The sequence below is a fragment of the Primulina tabacum genome, chromosome 14 (assembly GCF_025594145.1).
Source record: "Primulina tabacum isolate GXHZ01 chromosome 14, ASM2559414v2, whole genome shotgun sequence".
In the NCBI taxonomy this organism is placed as follows: Eukaryota; Viridiplantae; Streptophyta; class Magnoliopsida; order Lamiales; family Gesneriaceae; genus Primulina; species Primulina tabacum.
In genome coordinates, this window is record NC_134563.1 from 16835306 (window position 1) to 16856903 (window position 21598).

At 38.2% G+C, this 21598-nt stretch overlaps 1 protein-coding gene across 1 annotated transcript; it reads left to right on the forward strand.

The window, feature by feature from the left end:
- The first annotated feature begins 20129 nt into the window (after positions 1-20129).
- On the forward strand, positions 20130-21338 carry LOC142523812 (zinc finger BED domain-containing protein RICESLEEPER 2-like). Its single transcript, XM_075627541.1, has 2 exons — positions 20130-20264; positions 20835-21338. Exons 1-2 carry the CDS (start codon positions 20130-20132, stop codon positions 21336-21338), a joined length of 639 nt encoding a protein of 212 aa, XP_075483656.1.
- Positions 21339-21598: the final 260 nt, after the last annotated feature.

Consider the following 21598-nt stretch of genomic DNA (forward strand, 5'->3'; position numbering starts at 1 on the left):
AGCTGGGGTTTTACTCCCCCCGTGACAACTCTTCACTGGATGCGGTTATTTGCAGCTTGGCATCCCGTTGAGCCAATTCCCAAGCTTTGAATCTACTTTCTCGAGTTAAATTTGCTGAAGATATGATTTAATATTCAAGTTTTATAGTTAGAACGAAAATTGTTAAGCTCAGTTTGAATCAAATTTCAAGTTCGTATTTCTTACATGATTTGTTTCGGATCGGAAAATCTTGGGTTCTCACATCCCTCCCTCCTTATTGAAAGTTTCATCCCCGAAACTTGGATTAGCTTGAGCTTTTGAATAAATGAATGTATTGTGAGCGCATTTTCTCTTCGTGTTCCCAAGTGGCCTCTCTTTCGGTATGATTTGACCACTGTACTTTGACATAAGGGATTGTCCGGTGTCTCAACACTTGATCTTTTGCGTCCACTATTCGAATAAGGACTTCTTCATATTTGAGTTCTTCATTGAGATGTCCTTCAATCAACACTGGTGCAACTTTGAGTACATGACTCGGATCTGAGACATATTTTCTCAGTTGTGAGATGTGGAAAATGTTATGTATCCTGGACATATCAGGTGGTAAATCCAGTTGATAGGCGAAGGTTCCCACCTTCTCGAGTATCTCGAACGGTCCCACATACCTTGTGTTTAACCTTCCGGATTTACTGACCGAACCACTCCCTTCATAGGAGAGATCTTGACATAAGCCTTTTCACCGACTTCCAATTCCAACGGTCTCCTCTTCAAATCGGCCCGGCTCTTTTGTCTATCTTGGGCTGCCTTGAGTCTTTCTTTGATTATGGCCACCTTGTCAAAAGTTAATTGAACAAGCTCTGGTCCGGTAACAGCTTTTTCTCCAACTTAGTCCCAATTTAGAGGCGACCTACACTTTCGGCCATACAGAGCCTCATACGGAGCCATCTCGATGCTACTGTGATAGCTGTTGTTATAGGCGAATTCTATCAGGGGTAACTATTTGCTCCAATTTCCAAGGAAATCCAGGGCACATGCCCTCAGCATGTCCTCGAGGGTTTGAATTGTTCTCTCGGTTTGGCCATCAGTTTGTGGATGATAAGCCGTGCTGAGAGTGATCTTAGTTCCCATAGCCTTTTGAAAACTTTTCCAAAATCTTGATACAAATCTTGGATCTCTGTCAGACAGTATACTTACTGGGACTCCGTGTAATCTCACTATGTTGTCCATGTATAAGGTAGCTAGCTTATTCAAGTTGTAATTCATCCGCACTGGCAAGAAATGTGCAGATTTGGTCAGTCTGTTGATGATTACCCAAATTCCATTGTGACCTTGCCTTGACCTTGGCAGTCCTACTACAAAATCCATGGAGATTTTATCCCACTTCAATTTTGGTATTTCCAATGGCTGCAAAAGTCCTCCAGGCCGTTAATGTTCTGCCTTGACTTGTTGACAGGTTAGGCACTTGGAAACAAAGACAGCCACGTCTTTCTTCATTCCATTCCACCAGTAATTATTTTTCAAGTCTCTGTACATTTTGGTGCTTCCGGGATGTATTGAAAATCTCAATTTATGTGCCTCGGCCATTACTTCTTCTTGAATCCTATCGATATTGGGCACATACAACCGTCCTTTCATCCAAAGGATACCATTTTCATCAATTTGGATTTTGGGACCTTTTCTTCTTGGGTCTATTCTTTAATTTTAAGGATGTTGGTGTCTTGAATCTGTTTCAATTTGATGGTTTCCCGAAGTCCTGATTGCGCTTATAGTGAAGATAAACTTACTTTTCAAAAATTTCTTCGGCTCAATGCATCAGCTACCTTATTCGCCTTTCCTGGGTGAAAATTGATTACCAAATCATAATCTTTTAGAAGTTCCATCCACCTTCTTTGCCTCATGTTTAATTCTTTTTGTGTGAAAATGTACTTGAGGCTCTGGTGATCAGTAAATACTTCACATTTCACTCCATAAAGGTAGTGCCTCCAGATTTTGAGCGCAAATACTACTGGGGCTAACTCTAGATCATGCGTCGGGTAATTCTTCTCATACGGTTTCAATTGCCATGAGGCATAAGCAGTTACCTGACCCTCTTGCATAAGCACACACCCTAATCCTCCCTTTGAAGCGTCACTGTAAACAGTGAAATTCTTACCATCCTCGGGAAGAATTAGTACTGGTGTGAATGCTAGTTTGATCTTCAGGTTCAAAAATTCTTTCACACGCCTCATTCAAGATGAATTTCGAATTTTTCTGAGTAAGTTTGGTGAGTGGAATGGTTATCGAAGAAAATCCTTCCACAAATTTTCTATAGTAACCTGCTAATCCCAGAAAACTTCTTACTTCAGTCAATGTTCTTGGTTGTGGCCAATCCTTAATTGCCTCTACTTTCTTGGGGTCTACCCCTAATTCAAAGATTATATGGCCTAGGAACGCCACACTTTTTAACCAAAATTCACACTTCTTGAATTTGGCATAGAGTTCCTTCTCACCTAGTGTTTGTAGAGTGATACGTAGATGTTCTCTATATTTTTCCTCACTTGGTGAGTATATTAAAATATCATCTATAAAAACGACCACAAACTTGTCGAGATATGGTTTTAATACCCAGTTCATAAGGTCCATGAATGCTGCAGGAGCATTTGTTAGACCAAAAGGCATTACCGTGAATTCGTAATGTCCATATCTTGTCCTAAAAGCAGTTTTAGAGATATCCTCTGCTTTGACCTTCAACTGGTGATAACCTGATCTTAGATCAAGCTTTGATAAAACTTTGGCTCCTTTTAGCTGATCGAAAAGATCATCTATTCTCGGGAGTGGGTACTTATTTTTTATGGTGATCTTGTTCAACTCCCTTAGATCAAGCTTTGATAAAACTTTGGCTCCTTTTAGCTGATCGAAAAGATCATCTATTCTCGGGAGTGGGTACTTATTTTTTATGGTGATCTTGTTCAACTCTCTATAGTCAATGCATAGCCTCATGCTTCCGTCTTTTTTCTTTACGAACAGTACTGGGACTCCCCATGGAGATGCACTAGGGCGGATCTGATTCTTGTCCAGTAATTCCTGCAGTTGCTCCTTTAACTCCTTTAATTCAGCTGGAGCCATTCGGTAGGGTGCTTTTGAAATTGGTGCAGCACCAGGGACCAAATTGATTTCAAATTCTACTTCCCTATCGGGTATCTCACCCGGTAGTTCCTCGGGAAAAACGTCTGGAAATTCTTGAACAATTGGAATGTCCTCCAACTTTGGAACTTCTTCCTCCTTGACTTCATTGATCACTGCTAGATAAATTTCTTCACCTCCTTTTATGGCTTTCCAGGCTTGTGTAGCAGATAGGAGAGATTTCTTTACTTTGGATTTTCCGTGATATAGAATCTCTTCTTTAGTCGGAGTTTGAAGTCTAACACTTTTCTCTTGGCAGTCCACTATGCCATGGTTTTAAGCTAACCAATCCATTCCAGGAATGATATCAAACTCAATCATATTGAGTTGAATCAATTTTGCCTCAAAAATTTGTTTGCTGATACAAATTTTACAGTTTCGATACACCTTGCGGGTTTCAATTATTCTGCTCGCAGGTGTTGCCACTCTTAACGGTTCACTAAGAGTATCCTGCTCAAGTTTAAGTTTCTTAGCAAATCTTCTAGACACAAATGAGTGCGTAGCACCACAATCAAACAAAGTATATGCAGGTATGTCATTGAGTCGAAAAGTACCTGCCACTACCTCGTTGGTGTTATCAGCTTCTTCCTGGGTGATCGCAAACACCCGAGCATTGATCTTATTTTCATTCTGCTTTCTAGGTCCCGTCCTTTTTTCTTTGTTTTCCGGACATTCTTTAATTCGATGACCCACCTGTCCACACTTGAAACATGCACCTGTCTTCCGATAGCATTATCCGGTATGATAATGTTTACAGGTGTCACACCACTTCCCTTCCCTATTGTCAGTATTGCCAGAGCTTCCTTTGAAAGGTCCACCTGAATAATTTGTCTTCTTAAACTTTGGACCATTCTGAGTAGATTGGTTGACTATCGGTCTTTTGTTCTTGTTTTCTTCCTCGCGGTGTTTGATATCCATTTCTGAGCTCATTGCAGCGCCCATCCAATTCGCAAAACTCTTTGGCTTGAATACAGCCAAAGCTGACTGGATCCGGCTGTTGAGTCCCTTTTTATAACGATGCATTTTTAGCGTTTCATCATACATGATCGTTGGGACATAGGTTCCCAGATCGTTAAATCTTGAAGTGTATTCCATCAATGTCATGTCTGGGGTCTGCTTGAAGTTTTCAAATTCGTTCAAATTCTGCAGACAAAATTTAGCTGGGTAGTATTGTTTCAAAAATTATCTCTTAAAAATCAGCCATGTGATCTCTTCCACTTCAGCTAGAGATGGTGACACTGTCTCCCACCCACTTTCGTGCTCTGTCCTCTAGAAACGGTGTTACAACCTCTACTCTCAATTCTTCAGGTATTTCCAATAAATGCAACTGTGTTTCGACATTTTTGAACAAGTTATGACTGACTTCTGGGTAAGGGTTTCCATCGAAAGTTGGAACTCGATTCATCCTGAGGGATTCTGTAGTACCCGAAAATCAAATTACGTATAAGCCTTGCATAATTTCTATTACTTAAATTAAAAATGAATTTTTATGATTATATGAAGTGTTTTATTTATTTTAAAAGTAGATGTTTAGTTATATTTTTTCAGGATAAATACGCGAGGTCGGATCGGAGTTTGGAGATTTGAGATAAGATTTAATAATAAGAAAATATTGCTAAATTTAATTTAAGTCAAGGAATAATTTAATTTAAAGAAATAGAATGTTTTAGGATTTATTAAATTAATTAGAGCTACATTATTAAATAAGTTCTTTTAGATTCAATATTTAATTAAAACTTAAATTAAAATGTGTAAACAAATGATGATGAATTAATCTAGGTATAATATATTCAAGAAATTATACATAGCATTTAAATACTTAAATTTTTAGACCAAGCATGCAATGCAAGATTCTATCCTCAAGCAATTGGTTAATTCATTAAAATATATAATGAGTGTATTAAACCTTAAGAAGTTAAAATATAAGCCTTTAACAATATTATACCATGCCAAAAATTAGTAATAATTTCGGTCAAGCCATTTTGTAGGTGTGATAACTCCTCATTCAAGTCACCTCAATGACCTTTAAAATGAATACAATTCCTCACCTTTAATTCAATAGTTATTAGTAAATTCAAATACTATAATACACCTCAATCTTACTCAAACCACTATCCTAGCAAATCAACGTGCATATGCAGTAAGAATAAGGAAAATAAGCAACGGCAGCTAGAGGAGAAATCATTTCAAAACCATTCCACTTCTTGACTTGTAACCTCCATCTTAATGCACTTCAATACCCATTTATCATCCCTTGAACCTTCATCTTCAATATCTACATCTCCTACATAACCTTACATTCAAAAATATCAGAGATACAGTAGCTTATAATCGAGATACAGCAGCTGAAACAAGAAAGGGATCCAACTCCGACTCCGCCGCTCGTATTCGTTGTATTGATTTGTGTTTGTCAAACAAATTTCAGGCATGTATATATGGTTTCTTTGCTCTTCAATCAAGTCCTATAGATATTGTTAAGCCATTATATATTCATGATTCATGCAACAAAACTAAATTTTGACAGCAACTTTGCAAGAAATTCTGCACAGGTCATTCTCGGCTCTTGTGCTTTGTGCTTCATGGTTTTGTATGTTTGTGTTGTTTACAGGGGGTTGCTCGGTTCCAGGAATTCATGGCTGCTTCTAGGAATGTTTTAGAGTGTGTTAGGGAGTTATTGATTCATTGGTTTGAGTCCAAATCTTTGAAACAAAAGCATGACAGCAAATGTTTCACACAAGCTACAGAGTTGGTTCACAATTTTCTGTCCTTGAGTTGTTTGAGGGGTGTTCGAATCTTGGCTGTCCTAGGGACTATAGCCATGTTTAGAACCCTTCCTTATCATGTCTAGGACGTGACCAAATCATCTTTTCAAAGCTTGTTTCATGGATCCCTCAGATTTTTACAGAAACTTGACAAGTGCTCTTCGGTTTTAAAAATCTGATTTTGGTGTGAGTAACTTTCGGTTTTGAGATGTTGGATGAATTGTGGTTGGCTCCTAGCCCGTAGCCATGGTTTATACAACACTCCATCATGTCTAGATCGAGCCATGGTTGATCAAATGGCCATTGGAACGACCCAAGACAGTAAAACAAGTCCATACATCACACGACACAACAGGTTGCATTCTCGGCTAGCACGTTGCATTGTTCTAGGTGTTGGCTCAGTTTGTGGTTGGCTTTTAGCCCTTAGCCATGGTCCAGGCCATGCATTAGGATGTTGGTAAGAGTCTCTGGTTGGTGGTTCAAGCCCACGGCCATTTTTTTAAGAGTTTCACCCCGAAATAGCAACATAGATGCTGCTGCAATTTCATTCATTGACAGCAACTGTGAGTCCGGTTCAGAAGGCTTGTGTGAGTCTTTGGTTGGCTTTTAGCCTATGGCCTTGGATTGGGCACTACCTTAATGAGTTAGGAAAGTCATGTTTTTGGCCGTTTGTGATTTGGTATAATTTAGAGGTCGTACGAGAATTTACGGTGAAAGGTGCCAAAATGACTCTCGAAAGAGTGTTTTATGTTTTTGTGTTCCATTAACCTATTTTCGTGTTTTACAGTCCTTGTGCATATTTTCAATATGTTTGGGGTATTTTTAATCATGGTTAAACGTCGGTTTAATGTTGGTTCGGGTTGTTACGATACCATGATTAAAAATCAAGTGGTTGGTCCTAATAGTTTCATTTTTGGTTCTATTGTTTAGTTTTGGTTCTATTGTCAAGTTTAAGTCAAGATAATATTATTTGCATGTGTCACATATTAGAGTTAAGTCGCAGCAAGCCTGGGAGCGATCCAACTCATCCGGTAAAAACAAGGTTATAATTATATTACGTGCATAAAAATATAAAATTTTTATTTTTGAGATATATGCTATATGTCTTGTGGCCACCTTATGTTTATGGGTTTGGAAGTCGGTAGGCGCAACCGAGGACCTCTCCACCCGGTGACTTACGACCGGTTTACGATTATGTATGGGTACGGATATCCAGTCCAAGGGCTGTGATGATCTCTACCGCCCAGTATACTGTGGTTTAGTCTGATCAAGCGTTCACGTTATGTTATGGGCCACTTGCTTAGAAACATTATCTCTACCAGAAAATTATGATATGATATGACAGAGCTCTATGGAGCAAAGCTTTTACGTATGATTTTCAGATATGCACGTGGTTATAATTATTCATGATACGATTTTCACTGCTACGCTTTACGATACTTTATTTTTACGTTGCGTGCGATTTTATGATATGTATTACTTGTTATTCACGATATATACATGTTGAGTCTTTAGACTCACTAGACTTGATTGTTGTAGGTACTGATGAGGTCGAGACGGAGGGCGTAGACCAGTGAGCTATATTGTGGCAGCAGTAGAAAACCCGAGGATCTCATGTTTTGGTTTATGTACCTTTTATTATTCAAACTCAGTTTTAATACGTTGGACTATTTTTAAATTGTTGTTTACGTTGGATTATTTTTAAATTGTTGATTGAAAATAATATTATCTTCCGCTGTTATTTTAAAGTTAAAATTATTTACATGTTTATTTTATAAATGAGGCAAGTTATGTATTTATTTAGAAAATTTTTTATAATTCCGCAAAAATACGAATACGAAATACGGGCCTTTACAGATTCATAATGGTATTGAATTCCACGCGGTTGTGGTTCTTGGGGTGGTTGGATGGCGTTAGCCAACGGGTTCACGAACCCTTGCAATGTCGTGTCTACAATAATAGCTATTGCCATCATATCTTCTTGACTGAGATTCACTCTCGGTGGTGGTGGTGGATTTTCATTCTGGTTGGCGCCACGAGGGTTACGGTTGTTTCGGGGTGGTCTGCCTGCCATTTCCTATAAACATATATTTTATTAATTTATTTACCATAATCAAAATAATTTCATTAAATTTTGAAATTTATACAATCAAAAGTTTCAAAACAAATGATTAATCAAATAGTTCTGGATACAATCGATGCCTAATCTAGAGTTCTTTCCCTACTCGTCTATTACTTCTCCGTCTCCTATTGCCTCATTAATTTTTTCTTCTTCAATAGGATCTTCTTCTTGGTTAGCTTCGAGTTCTTCTAAGAGCTCCTCCATATTGATCATGCTATTCTGTAGCTAATCAATATGATTTTGCAACTGTGTGCTGTGTTGGTCAAAGTTGTTTACTTGCTCCTGAAGCTCTTGTATCGTTGATTGGCTTACTCTCTCATCGATTTCTTGTTCCTCGATCCATTCCTGAAGACGGCGCTGTGTTTTGAGAAGGCTCTCATCCTGGATTTGGAGCGTCACAATCCTATCCTGAGCTTTGTTCAACTCTTTCTTGGTGATTTCGTGCTGTCGTTCAGACTCTAGGTGGTAGGCAGCATAGCGCCTAACGTCGTCGCGCAGTCTTTTCTCTTCCACTCTTGCCTCACGAAGATCCTCCATCATGCATATGTTATTCCCATCCAACTGGTAGTTATCTCTCTCGAGTTTTTCATTTTTCTCTTTCAATGTTTTAATCTCCGCCTCTTTTTCCTGGAGTTGTTTTTGAAGTTCAGTTATAATGCTTTGAGGGTCCATGTTGATTTCCTACTAAAACACAAACTTATTGATAGTATACTCATCAATTTTTAAATATGCAATAAGATAATAGAAAGTTTCAAAATAATTTGATGCACATAATATTTTCTTAATCATAATTTTATTACAATCCAGATACTTTTAATATAATCTTGATTAATCTAGTCTATCATCTCTCCTCCATCGCTGTCGCTATCACTGTCGCTGTCGTCATCGACCACCTCTATCGGTGCTTCCTCCTCTTCCTCCATGTTCTCGATCACCAGATGCAGGTGGTTATTCTGATCTTGAAGTCTGTCCATAGTGGCGTGGAGCTTCGAAATGTACTGATCCTGCTTGGCGCTGAACTCCTCTTGGCGCTGACGGGCTTGAGTAGCACGTCCTCGCTCTATCTCTACTCTCTCCAGCAAATCCTTGTTGAGTGAAGCTAAGCGCGCGATGCGAGCTGAATCAGTCGGTATCTGTAGAAGTTGGCTCTCAACCAAGTCCAAATGGTGAGTCAATCGCTGTACGTCTGTTTCAAGTATGTGTCTGATCTAACTAAGCTCCTGTTTTTCCAATTTTTCCTTAGCCAGTTGTGCCTGCAAAGTCGCAATCTCTCTATCCTGGTTATCTATCGTAAGCTGGCGCATGCGAAGGGCAGCCTAAGCGCAAGTACGTGGAGCAGCCATTTCCTAGGATAAAATCGAGGTAAAGCATCAGAATCGTATAAAGGATAGAAAGGCACAAAAAATAGAAACAAAGTTATCTTGGAAATTTTTTGATAATAAGAGTTTGCGGAACGATTGAAAGGATAGATTTTTGAAGTTTGATTGAAAATTTAGGGAATAGATGAAAGTTGGACTCAGATTAAAATACACAAAGCTTTTGCCAATATTTGACTTCGCCAAATTTTGTCTGTCAAAATCTCAGCGGGATTATGAACCTGGCGGCTCTGATACCACTTAAATGTCACGCCCTGAGATCGAAGCGTCGGTGACATCCGGCATTGTTAAACAATTACTTGAAAACAATTAAGCCTCAGATCGAAATGCCAAAAACAAGTCTTTTTCATAAAATAAACATTGTCTTTACATTGACAATAGAATTTAAAATACATCAGAGTAGCAATTGCGGAAACTAAACAAAAGAGAAATAAAGTCTTGATTTCTCGTATCCTGCTCATTGACTCCCATCCCCAGAAGGCTTCATGTTCTTCCTCATTCAGTTTTTCTTCATTTTTATCTGAAATTTGTAAGGGGTGAGTGTTTTGGGAAACACTCACCAAGTGGGGGTCGATCGATTTTCAATGATACATATAGATTTTAATCTTTAAACAGTTCTTTAACAATCTTTCAAATCCTATTACTTTTAACTCATCATAACAGAAACGAATCGAAGAAAAGACAAAGTTTTTCAGATGATTAGAAATAGTTCAGAAGCAAATCAGATAATTTCGGACAGAACAAACACAACACTGTTACTCATCTCATTTTCACGGTCAAATTGTCCTCAATATGTTAGTCCTCTAAGGGGTGAGGCCAGAACATGGTTTTATACCCACCGGTGGGGGCCAGACAAAACATGGTTTTATACCCACCAGTGGAGGCCAGACAAAATTACAATTCTCGTCCCATTTCAAATCCGAATTGTAATAGTGCAAACAGAATTCAGAGACAACAGACAGAACTTATCAGTTTTCTCAGAGTTCAATTTTTCAGACAGACACAGCGGAATCAAAGGAATTCGAAGAACAAACAAAACATGTCATCGATCGAACATTTTAAAAATACTAGACAGTGATTTTCGAAAATTTGGACACACATATCAGTATGTCATATCATTCATATACAAGGTTTAAAAATACAAGCAAATACTTAATCAAAAGCCCACTTACAATATTTTGAAGGTAGATTCGACTTTGGCACGAACTTGTCTTTTGAAAATTTGGCAACACTTCGACGTAGAAATCTAGCACTCGAACCGCACAAGTTTCTTCTTCCTTGGACGAAATTTTTGGGACGATTCTTTTGTGAGGGAGTGGCCGAACATTTGAGAGGTTTTTGGAGTGTTTTTCTTCAGCACTCATGCTCTATTTATAGATGAATTTGTGACCCTCCTCCTCCCCCATATTAACGCCAACTTGGACTCCAAGTAGCCTTCAATGTGGTCAAGCTCCATCTCAAGTACAAAGAGTCACTTCCTGCATCATTAATGTGTCCTGGTCTTCTAGCTCCTCCCTTAGCTCCTTCATGGATTATCCCAATGGTCATTTCTTGCACCATTAACTTGTCCAAACCTTTAGTTCATCCCTTAGCTCCCTCATGAGTAAACTCAAAGGTCATCTCTTGCATAATAAGTTTGTCCAGACTCTTAGTGTAGAGGCCTAAAAATCCTTACTTGAAAATTTACGGAAAATTTAAAATTTTTCTTTTAAATAATTAAAATTGCCTCATTCATAACTGAACTGATAAATAAAGTTTGATGTTCAAAGTGGCAGCGGAAGAAATTAACATTTTCGGAATAACAGTAAAAGGTTTTTCCAACTATAATTAAAATGTTTGAGTCATCAAATAATAATAAATGCTGAACTGAGGTACTCGGGTCCTACTACTGCCGACTCGAGCCTGCTCACTGGTCCCTGCCCTCGGTCCCGACATCATCAGCACCTACAACAATCAAGTCTAGTGAGTCTAAAGACTCAACATGCATATATCGTAAAAAGCAAGTAAATAAATAAATAATAAGCTTGCATGCAAGTGAAAATATCATGTCATGAGGCATAACTTAAAAATTTCGTGTCATGATTAATTATAATACGTGCATAAGTGAACTGAAAATCATAGTGAAAATGTTTGCTCCTTGGAGCCCTGTACTGAAATAGCCTGTAATAATTTTCTGGTGAGATTATGGTCTACGCATGTGGTCCCTGAACTGAACTGACCGGTAACTGGCGACCGGGCCTGTAACTGGCGACAGGACTTAGTAATGTACGTCTGATCAAACCACTGCCACAGTACTGGGTGAAACAACTGAACTGACCGGTAACTGGCAACCGGGCCTGTAACTGGCGACAGGACTTAGTAATGCTCTCATAACCGGTAACTGACGACCGGACCGGTAACTGGCGACCGGATTTAATCATGATAGTAAAGTGACCACAAGCCATATCGCATAAATCTCAAAATTTGTATTTTTGCACGTAATATAATTAAATAACTGAATTAAATATCATGTAACCATTTTATTGAATGGATTGGATCGCTCCCAGGCTCACTGCAACCTAAATATGGCAAGAAAAATATGCAATAGATTTATGGGACCAAACTATGCAATAACCTTAAAAAATGTGACAATTACGCCTACCGACTTCGTATTTAATCACGACTCCGAACCAACCCGAACCAACACTGAACCATCATGTAGTCATGATTAAAATACGCCTAAAATGATAAAATAATGCTCCAAAAATGGTGAGGGCCGAAATCTAGGTGAATGGAGGCCAAAACATGAAACGCTCTTTCGAGAGTCAATTTGGCACATCGCCCCGTAAATTCTCGTACGACCTCAAAAATGATCCGAATCACAAACGGTCAAAAACATGACCTTCCTAACTCAATGTCGCACCTTCCAGTCCAAGGCCATGGGCTAAAAGCCAACCGAGAACTCAAACAAGCCACTTAACCGTCACAGCAAGTTTCTGTCCACAAAATACAGCAACTGTGCTTAGGTTTCTTGCGTTGTTTTCAAGACTACAGGCCATTGGGGCTTGAACCACCGACCAGAGACTCTTACCAACATCCCAAGGAATGATTTGAACCATGGATATGGGCCCTAGACCAGCCACAATTTGCACCACACCAGCACCAATCCGAAAAGTTCACCCGAGAGCACCTTTGCATGCGCGTGAGGTGTTTTTGCTTTGATTTCTGTCTCGAGTCGTTCCAGTGGCCATTTGATTGACCATGGCACGATCTAGAAATCTTGGGGTATGGTATGAACCGTGGCTAAGGGCCATAGGCCAACCAAGATCCACACCATTCCACCAAAATTTCGAACACACATGCTGTACAAGTGAGAAGCCGAAATGGGGAAGGGGATGTTCTTGCGTTTTTACTTAAAAACCGATTAACCATGGACCGAGCAACCAAAAGGGTGACTTATTCACGTATTAGACATGCTAGGAAAGTGATCTAACCATGGCTATAGGCCTTGCGGCAGCCATGATCAGATTCATTTCCCAAATGACAGAAACTGAATTTTCGAAAAGCTCAATTGGACAAGAGGTGGAGTTGCTGTCGTTTTCGTGTTTTCCAGCGTGCATGGGGTTAAATGAATGGACCAACACGGTCCTAATGCATCCTAATACATGTCTAGATGTCGCCTTAGGAGCTTGGAATCGAGCCAATACCTGAAACCATGGAAACAAAAGAAACCGTGAAGCTTGTCATGGAACCGAAAATTCTGCATGTTAAATTTTCTGAAAATTGTTGGTACATTTCGGTTTTAGCATGAAAGTGATGATCATGAAATGTAAAAATAATGATAATAGGACTTGATTGAAGAGTCAAGGAAGAATATATGCATGCCTGGTTTTGTTTTGAAAGAAAAACGAAAGAACGAAACGATCCGGCGCGGAAGAGGTGGAGCGCTTTCTTTTCTACCTTTCTTGCTCTCGATTTTTCTCTATTGTTTTTCCCTTAGCACCTCACGATTTTTGTCTCTAAAATCCTCTGAATTTCGGTGATGAAGGGGGGAGAATGATGGTTGGAAAGGTGAGGAGGAAGATCCACTAATAAAGGGATTCAAATGCAAGACCAAGTCTACCACTCATTTAAATTTGAATTCTTGTTGGATATCAAATGAGTTGTTGGATGACTCTAGAAGGTGGTGACCGAAATTCCTTGCTAATCTAGACTAGGATGATGCTCATTAATTAATTAATGAAGGTTGACTAATAATAAAAAGAAATATTAGCATGTTAACACCACAAAGAATGGGTCAAAGGGTGATGAGTTGGCAAGGAATATTCTAGATACTAAGGGGGACGAAAATTCACTAATAAATGGAGGGGAAATGTTGATTATCTAGTAAATTAATAACCCTTAAAAGCCTCACTAATCCTTTAAATAATTTAGTGAACTAACCCCTCATTTAAGGAACTTAAATGAATTTATTTTCTACTCATCTCAAGTAACTTAAATAATTCCTTAAACTTCCATTTAACTTAAATTAACTTATTAATTAGCTAAAATAAGTTCTGGGAATGTTTTCCTAAATCTTAAATTTTATCTCTAAACTCCAACTCCAGTCCGGCCTCTCTGAATTAACTGAAATGATAAAAATCTAAACGACTGCATAAAATAATAAAATAATTAAATTTAAATAATCATGCAATAAAATCATTTAAAATACTAGAATTATGCATGGCTTATACGTAGTCTAGGTTATGGGTTCTACACTTAGCTCAACTTTTTAGGTTGAGGCTATGGAATCTCCTTCTCCTGCCTATCAATATTATCCCTACGTAGAACTCGTCTAGGAGGCATCTTTGTATAACTCGTCCCAACCACGTGACCAACATGCACTTAACATTGTAAAATAACATGCATCTACCTCTATATCATGCATCATGAAAGCATTAAATAATTTTAGCATATAAAATATAAAGCTGTAAAAACTCACAAACTTGAGGCGTGACTTCTTGAGCTTCTCGGAGTGACAATACACAACCTTTTGGAGATCCTTCGCTCTTGATACTGACTGAAACGACCCTTACTTTTTGACTTCTAATTCTACTAATTTTTTTTCCATTAATTCGAAAATCACCATTTATAAATAACTTAACATTTTCATAAATCAAAATAATTTAAAATTTTAAATCTCAAGTGCACAAAATCCCTTAAATAGTTAACATGATCAAAATTTAATCCAAAATAAAGAATAAATTCTTTAATAAAATACTTAACAAAATTTTATAAACTTTGCCTATAAATCTAGTGCGGAAATAAATGTCCCTCAGGAATATATTGTTGTACTCGATCCACTCAAGCTTTAGCGCCCCCTCAATATCATCATCTCTTGCAGCATTCAAACCTATTGAGTTTAATGACTCATCACGTTCTAAACATGTGAGGCCTTGGCCGAAGAGGGCGGGGGTGATCGTCTGTGCCATGAGGTTGCACGGACAATGAGCAGCTCCTGGTAGGCTTCTAGGCGGAGGGAACATGGATGAACCGACTTACACCGGAAGGAGAGGGATAACGAAACTGTTCAAGTATGAGACTGTGCAGTTGAAGAGGGCTTAAAAGATTTGATATGTACTACTCATATCAAGAAAGTGCATCTTATTTTCGATAGCTCATCACATAAGAACTCCAAAGTTAAGCGTTCTTGAATTGGGGCAATTCTGGGATGGGTGACCCCCTGGAAATTTTCCTATGATGTGTGTGAGTGAAGAAATAAGTGCGTTGGAAAGACTCGTCTTGGTACAGTGAATACAGTCGTCGAATATGGGACGTTACAAAACATGAGTAGCAAATAATACATATACAAGTACATGCATTAAAATCTTACATTTATTAAATAATTTTAGGGGCATTAAAATCTTACTTTTATTAAATAATTTTAAGCGTAAATAAATCATATATCGTAAAATAATAAAATCGTAAAACTTTGCATCATTTATCATTCTGGGTGAAGTTAGATCATTAAATTGACTAGCCTTTTTTCCTCTTGTCAACTGATCAGTCTTAGCTCACCATAGTGCATGGGGACAGGCACTAGGCAACGCCATGGAAATATGATCGTCGAGCTCCCTCTGGGGCCTTGTCCCGTAAATAGGCTCCCTCTAGGATTTTTCCCTCACGACAATGTCATAAAATTGTAAGTTCATCGTTCCTTCTTAAAATGAATCTCCCACATATCCTCTATATCATCTGTCACAGTCAATTCAGACCCCTCAAAATATTTTTCCTTTTTTACTTTTTAAAGCATAAATTATGACTTTCCAAAAATAACATTTTAACAGTAAAAATTGTACAGCTTTATCATAAATCATAAAATTATTTTTTTCATCAAAATCATCATAATATATCATTTAACATGTGTTATGACCATTTGGGATGCTGCCAAGCCTTTTAAAACTACCCAGGTGTAAAATGACTCTTTTGCCCCTAGACGTAAAATTTCTTGTTTTTGACTTTTTCTTACTTCTATTGACTCTTGACTAGGAGTGGGCAATCGGGTAGGGTTTTTCAGGTGTCACCCGACCCGAAACCGTTCGGGTGCAATTTTCGGGTAAAATAGGTTAAATAGTCAGATCGGGTTCGGATATATAGTTGGTACCTGAATTATCCGATCGGGTACCCGATTGTTTTTTTAAAAAAAACATATGGGCTTATAATGACCGGTCCAATTGATGTTTATGTGTTACGTGTATCCATAAAATTCATTTATGGAAAAATGAATCATGAATATGAGGTCCAATGGCAAAGTCTTCAATAAGAAATTCATTTATGGAAAAAAAAATGTGAAGGGGCCTAAAACTCCTTTCTTGAAAATTTGCGGAAAATTAAAAATTTTCTTTTTAAAAGAACTTAAATGGCCTCATTCATAAAATCACTGGTGAATCAAGTTCAATATTTCAAAATATTGCAGCGGAAGAAAATTAAAGTTTTGCCAACAACAACGATTTAAAAATATCCAACGACTGATAAAATTGTTTGCGAAAAAAATAACAACTGCTGCTCTGAGGTCCTCGGGTGCCACTACTGCCGACCCAAGCTGGCTCACTGGTCCCCGCCCTCGGCCCTGGCCTCATCAGTACCTACAACAATCAAGTCTAGTGAGCCTAAAGACTCAGCATGCATAAATCGCATCTAACGAGTAAAAATCTGAATTTAAAATATGCATGAGTTAACATATCCTGTCCTGAGGTGTACTGAAAATAATCTGTACTGAGCAATTATAATACGTGCATAACTGAATTGATAATCACAGTAAAAAATTTTTGCTCCTTGGAGCCTGTACTGAAATAACTGATAAAATTTTCTGTTGAGTTTATGTTTTACGCCTGTGGCCACTACACTAAGCTGAACTGATCGGTAACTGGCTACCGGGGAGTCTGAAACTGAACTGAGCTGCCCGGTCACTGGCGACCGGGTGGTACCATACTGAACTGATCGGTCACTGACGACCGTATAAAATAACACTCCCACATAGTGAATGAACCACAAGCCATATCGCATAAATCTCAAAAATAATCATTTTCTATTTAATGCACGTAAAATAATTAACTGGCATAATGAAAATTCCTGTAATTTTACCAACTGGATTGGATTGGATCGTTCCCAGGCTCGCTGCAACCTAACTGTGCCATGAAAAATATGCAATAGCTTAAACTTGACCAACTACGCAATTTACGTTCAAAAGATGCGACTATGACGCCTAATGACTTCGCATTTAATCATGACTCCGAGCCAACCTGAACCGACACTGAACCGACGTATAGTCATGATTAAAATACGCTGAAAAATCATAAAATAATGTTCCTAAAATGATAGGGTCGAAATCTAGGTGGAATGGAGGCCAAAACACGAAACGCTCTTTCGAGAGTCAATTTGGCACATCGCACCGTAAATTCTCGTACGACCTCAAAAATGATCCGAATCACAAACGGTCAAAAAAATGACCTTCCCAACTCAATGAGGCACTGTCCAGTCCAAGGCCATGGGATAAAAGCCAACCAAGAACTCGAACGAGCCTCTGAACCGACACAGCAACTTGCTGTAATTTCCAGCAGCTGCGCAACTACAAGACTTGCGTTGGTTTCGAGACTAAAGGCCATTAGGGGCGTGAACCACTGACCAGAGACTCTTACCAACATCCCAAGGAATGATTTGAACCATGGCTAAGGGCCCTAGGCCAGTCACAATCCGCATCACACCAAATCTCAACCGAAGGGTCCAACCGAGAGCATCTTGAATGCGTGTGTAGTGTTTATGCTATGATCGATGTCTCGTGTCATTCCAATGGCCATTTGATTGACCATGGCACGATCTAGACATCTAGGAGCATGATATGAACCGTGGCTAAGGGCCATAGGCCAACCAAGATCCATACCAAGCAACCAAAAGAAACGAACCAAAAGCTGTCCAACCGAAGTAGCCGAAGGGATATAGGGGCTGTTGTGATGTTTTTATTAAAAACCGATGAACCATGGACCAAGCCACCAAAAGGGAAACTTAGTCACGTCTTAGACTTGCTAGGGAAGTGATCCAACCATGGCTATTGGCCCTTGGGGCAGCCAAGATCAGATCCTTCCTCCATGACAAGAAACTGAATTTTCGAACAACATTTCTGCACCTATGGGGAGGTTGCTGTCATTCTGAATTTCCAGCAAGCATGGGGCTGGTTTGAATGGACCAACATGGTCCTAATGCATCCTACTACATGTATACAAGCCGCCTTTGGAAGCCTGGAGTCGATCCAATACCTGAAACTCACAAACCGAAAGAAACCGTGAAGCTTGCCAAGGAATTCGAAAATTCTGCATGTGTTGTTTTCAAAAGTTTTGACATGGATCTCGATTTTTGCTTGAATAAACATGATCATGTACTGAAAAATAAATGATAATATGACTTGATTGAGGTTTAGAAAGAATCTAGACATGCCTGGTTTTGTTTCGAAAGAAAACGAACGAAACGACGACGACGCGGCACGGAGGAGATGGAGCGCTTCTTGTCTACCTTTCTTGCTCTCGATTTTTCTTGCCTTCCCTCTAGCTAAGACTCACGATTTTTACCTCTGAAAAGGGGTCTTATTTTCGGTGGAGGTGGAGGGGGAGTGATGGTTATGAAGGTGAGGAGAAGGGTGCACAATAATAGGATCATATCAAGACCAAGTCTTCCCAAATTTGAATTTTGAATTATGGTTTGATATCAAATGAGTTGGTGGATGTTTCTAGAGGTAGTGGCCGACTTTTGCTTGTTTTCTAGTCTAGGATATGTCCATTAATTAATTAAATTGTGCTCCCAAAAATCCTAGAATTATCCTACTAATTACATGCAAGGAATTGGTCAAAGTTGATGAGTTGGAAAATGAATCTTCTAGCACTAAGGGTGGCCAAAAAATGCATGATAAAATAAAGAGAAATGTTGATTATCTAGTCAACTAATAATCCTTGAAAGCCTTACTAATCCTTTAAATAATTTTAGTGAGCTAACCCCTTAATTAAATAACTTAAATGAGTTCATTTCTTAATCACCTCAAATAATTAAATTAAATCCTCAAACCTCCCTTTCTAACTTAAATGAACTTGGTTGCTAGCTAAATTAACTTCTGGAAATATTTCTCGAATCTTAAATTCTATCTCAAAACTCCAACTCCGGTCCGGCCTCACTGAAATAACTGAAATGCTAAAAATCAAACTACTGAACTGAAATAATAAAATAATTAACTTCAAACAAATGCATTTAAAATAATCATGCAATGAAGTCAATTAAATTTAAAAATCTAGAATTATGCATGGCTTATACGTCTACTGATATACGGGTTCTACAAAAAACATGTGGGCTTATAATGAGGGTTATAATGGGAAAAAAAACATATGGGTTTCCAAAATCCAAAGGCCAAAGCACCACTGCACCGTAACCGCAGGACTTCTACTTAGAACGAGGGTCGGTGATCCGTGATTGTGAGATTGTGAGCGGCAGTCCCAGGAGTTTCGGATAACCAATTGGAATTACATCGCTATTTCTTGGAGACCTGTTGAAATCGACTTTGGATTTGCTCGAATCTTGGCTTCAGTTGGTGTTTTAGAGTTGCTGGTATCGCTCAAATCTTGTTCACTACATGTTTGCTGAATTGCCTGTATCATACATTTATGCTGAAAAGTGAAAACAATCGCATTTCGGATTTGAGTATTGCATCCTGAAATCTCGACCTTGATGTATCATTTCTCCTTAACCTCAATATCCCTCTATTTCAACAATTCTTCACGATTATGCGTAGTTAAATAAGTGGAAGGAAGTTTAACTACCATTACCTGTTGTTTGTGTCACGGTGATGCAGATGACTTTGAAGGCTTCTTTGTAAAAAAAATTAATGGCTTGTTCGCGTCTATGGACTCTTATGTGAACTACATTGTAGTTGTATTTTCTTGTGTTTATTGCTTTTGGACCCACGCTTATCACATGGGAAATTTTATTTGGTGACTGAACATGGTCTTATGCAAAGCTTCTTTACATTCCAAAAGATATGGCCAATAGCATGTTTTCTTGTTTCTTGTCCAGTAGCATGTTTTCTGTCTTGATGTCATTGTGTTGTTTACATTATTCATTGTAGTCACTTACAATTTGATTTTCTTGTGTTGATGTAGCGATGTATTGAATCTTGTGGGCTACAATCCGAAACCAGAAAGTGCAAATATTCTACTAATCAATTATCAATACATGGATTTTGGAGGAATATCTGAAACTCTTTCTTCGCCAAACATACAACCACAAAGTGACTTATACAAAGAGGTTAGTATGAACATTGATGATAAGGTTGATGAGAGGATGATAAATTATGTGATTCCAAAAAACGTACTCTGACGGTTGTGTCTTGGTCACAATGGTGGGAACACTTTGAAAGGTTTTTTTTTTTGTGAAAATGAGAATGTTCAAAATGGTAGATTCAAATATTGTTCTAGAGAGATTAAAGCTGATCCAAAAGTTCATGGCACTAAACCCCTTAAAAACCATTATGAATCATGCAAGAAGAAACCAAATGAGGTTGAAACAAATCAAAATAAACTCTCGTTTCAATCAATTCATAAAAGTGATAAAGATGCCTCTCTTGTTAACTAAAGATTTGGGCAACAAAAAGTTAGAGATGCATTGTGTTACATGTTGATTGTGGATGAACTCCCATTTAAGACTGTTGAAAACCCTGGTTTTAGACATTTTTTGTCTGTTGCATGTCCAATATTTGATATTCCATCACGAAGGACAACAACAAGAGAAATTTACAAGTCCTATATGAGTGAAAAGGCGAAATTACAGCAGTTCATAAAGGATAATTGTCAAAGGATGTGCATTACCACAGATACATGGACATCTATTCAGAAAGTTAACTACATGTGACTTACTGGTCATTTTGTTGATGCAAATTAGAACTTACATAAAAGGATTTTGAACTTTTGCCCAATATCTGGTCATAAAGGTGAAGAAATAGGAAAATGTATTGAAGGATGTTTACTTGATTGGAGTATAGGTACAATGTTTTCTATCACTGTGGATAATGCATCTTCGAATGATGGGGCAATTGTTTATTTGCAGAAGAAATTTGATAATTGGGGAAACAATATTTTGGGTGGGAAATATGTTCATGTAAGGTGTATTGCACATATTATTAATCTCGTCGTGCAGGATGGTTTGAAAGGAAATGATGAGCATGTAGCTATTTCGCGTGTTAGGGGAGCTGTTAGGTACATACGGAGTTCTCCAGCCAGGTACAAAAGATTTCAAGAGTGTGTTCAGCTTGAAAAAATAGAAACAAATAAGTTGTTGACTCTTGATGTGCCCACCAGATGGAACTCAACATACTTAATGTTAGAGTCAGCAATATGTCTTAAAAGAGCATTTGATGCGTATGATGAAGTTGATCTTGCTTTCTGAATTGATCTTTCCAAAAAGCCATATGATGGGGTTCCAAAAGATCATGATTGGTAAAGATCCAAGCTTTTGCTGAAATTTTTGAAACATTTTTATAAAATCACTTTGCGTATTTCTGGTTCTTTGTATGTTACATCGAACATTATGTTTCATGAAATTAGTGAGGTTGACATGCTTCTTAAGCAATGGTTGGAGAGTGCTAACTTTGAACTAATTTTGATGGCAAAAAGAATGAAAGAAAAGTATGATAAGTATTGGGGATC

Excerpts from the sequence above, each read along its gene's own strand:
- LOC142523812 (XM_075627541.1), top strand. The coding sequence starts at position 20,130 with ATGGATTTTGGAGGAATATCTGAAACTCTTTCTTCGCCAAACATACAA. Across the intron at positions 20,265-20,834 it reads ATTATGTGATTCCAAAAAAC|AACTTACATAAAAGGATTTT; the intron begins GTACTCTGACGG and ends GATGCAAATTAG.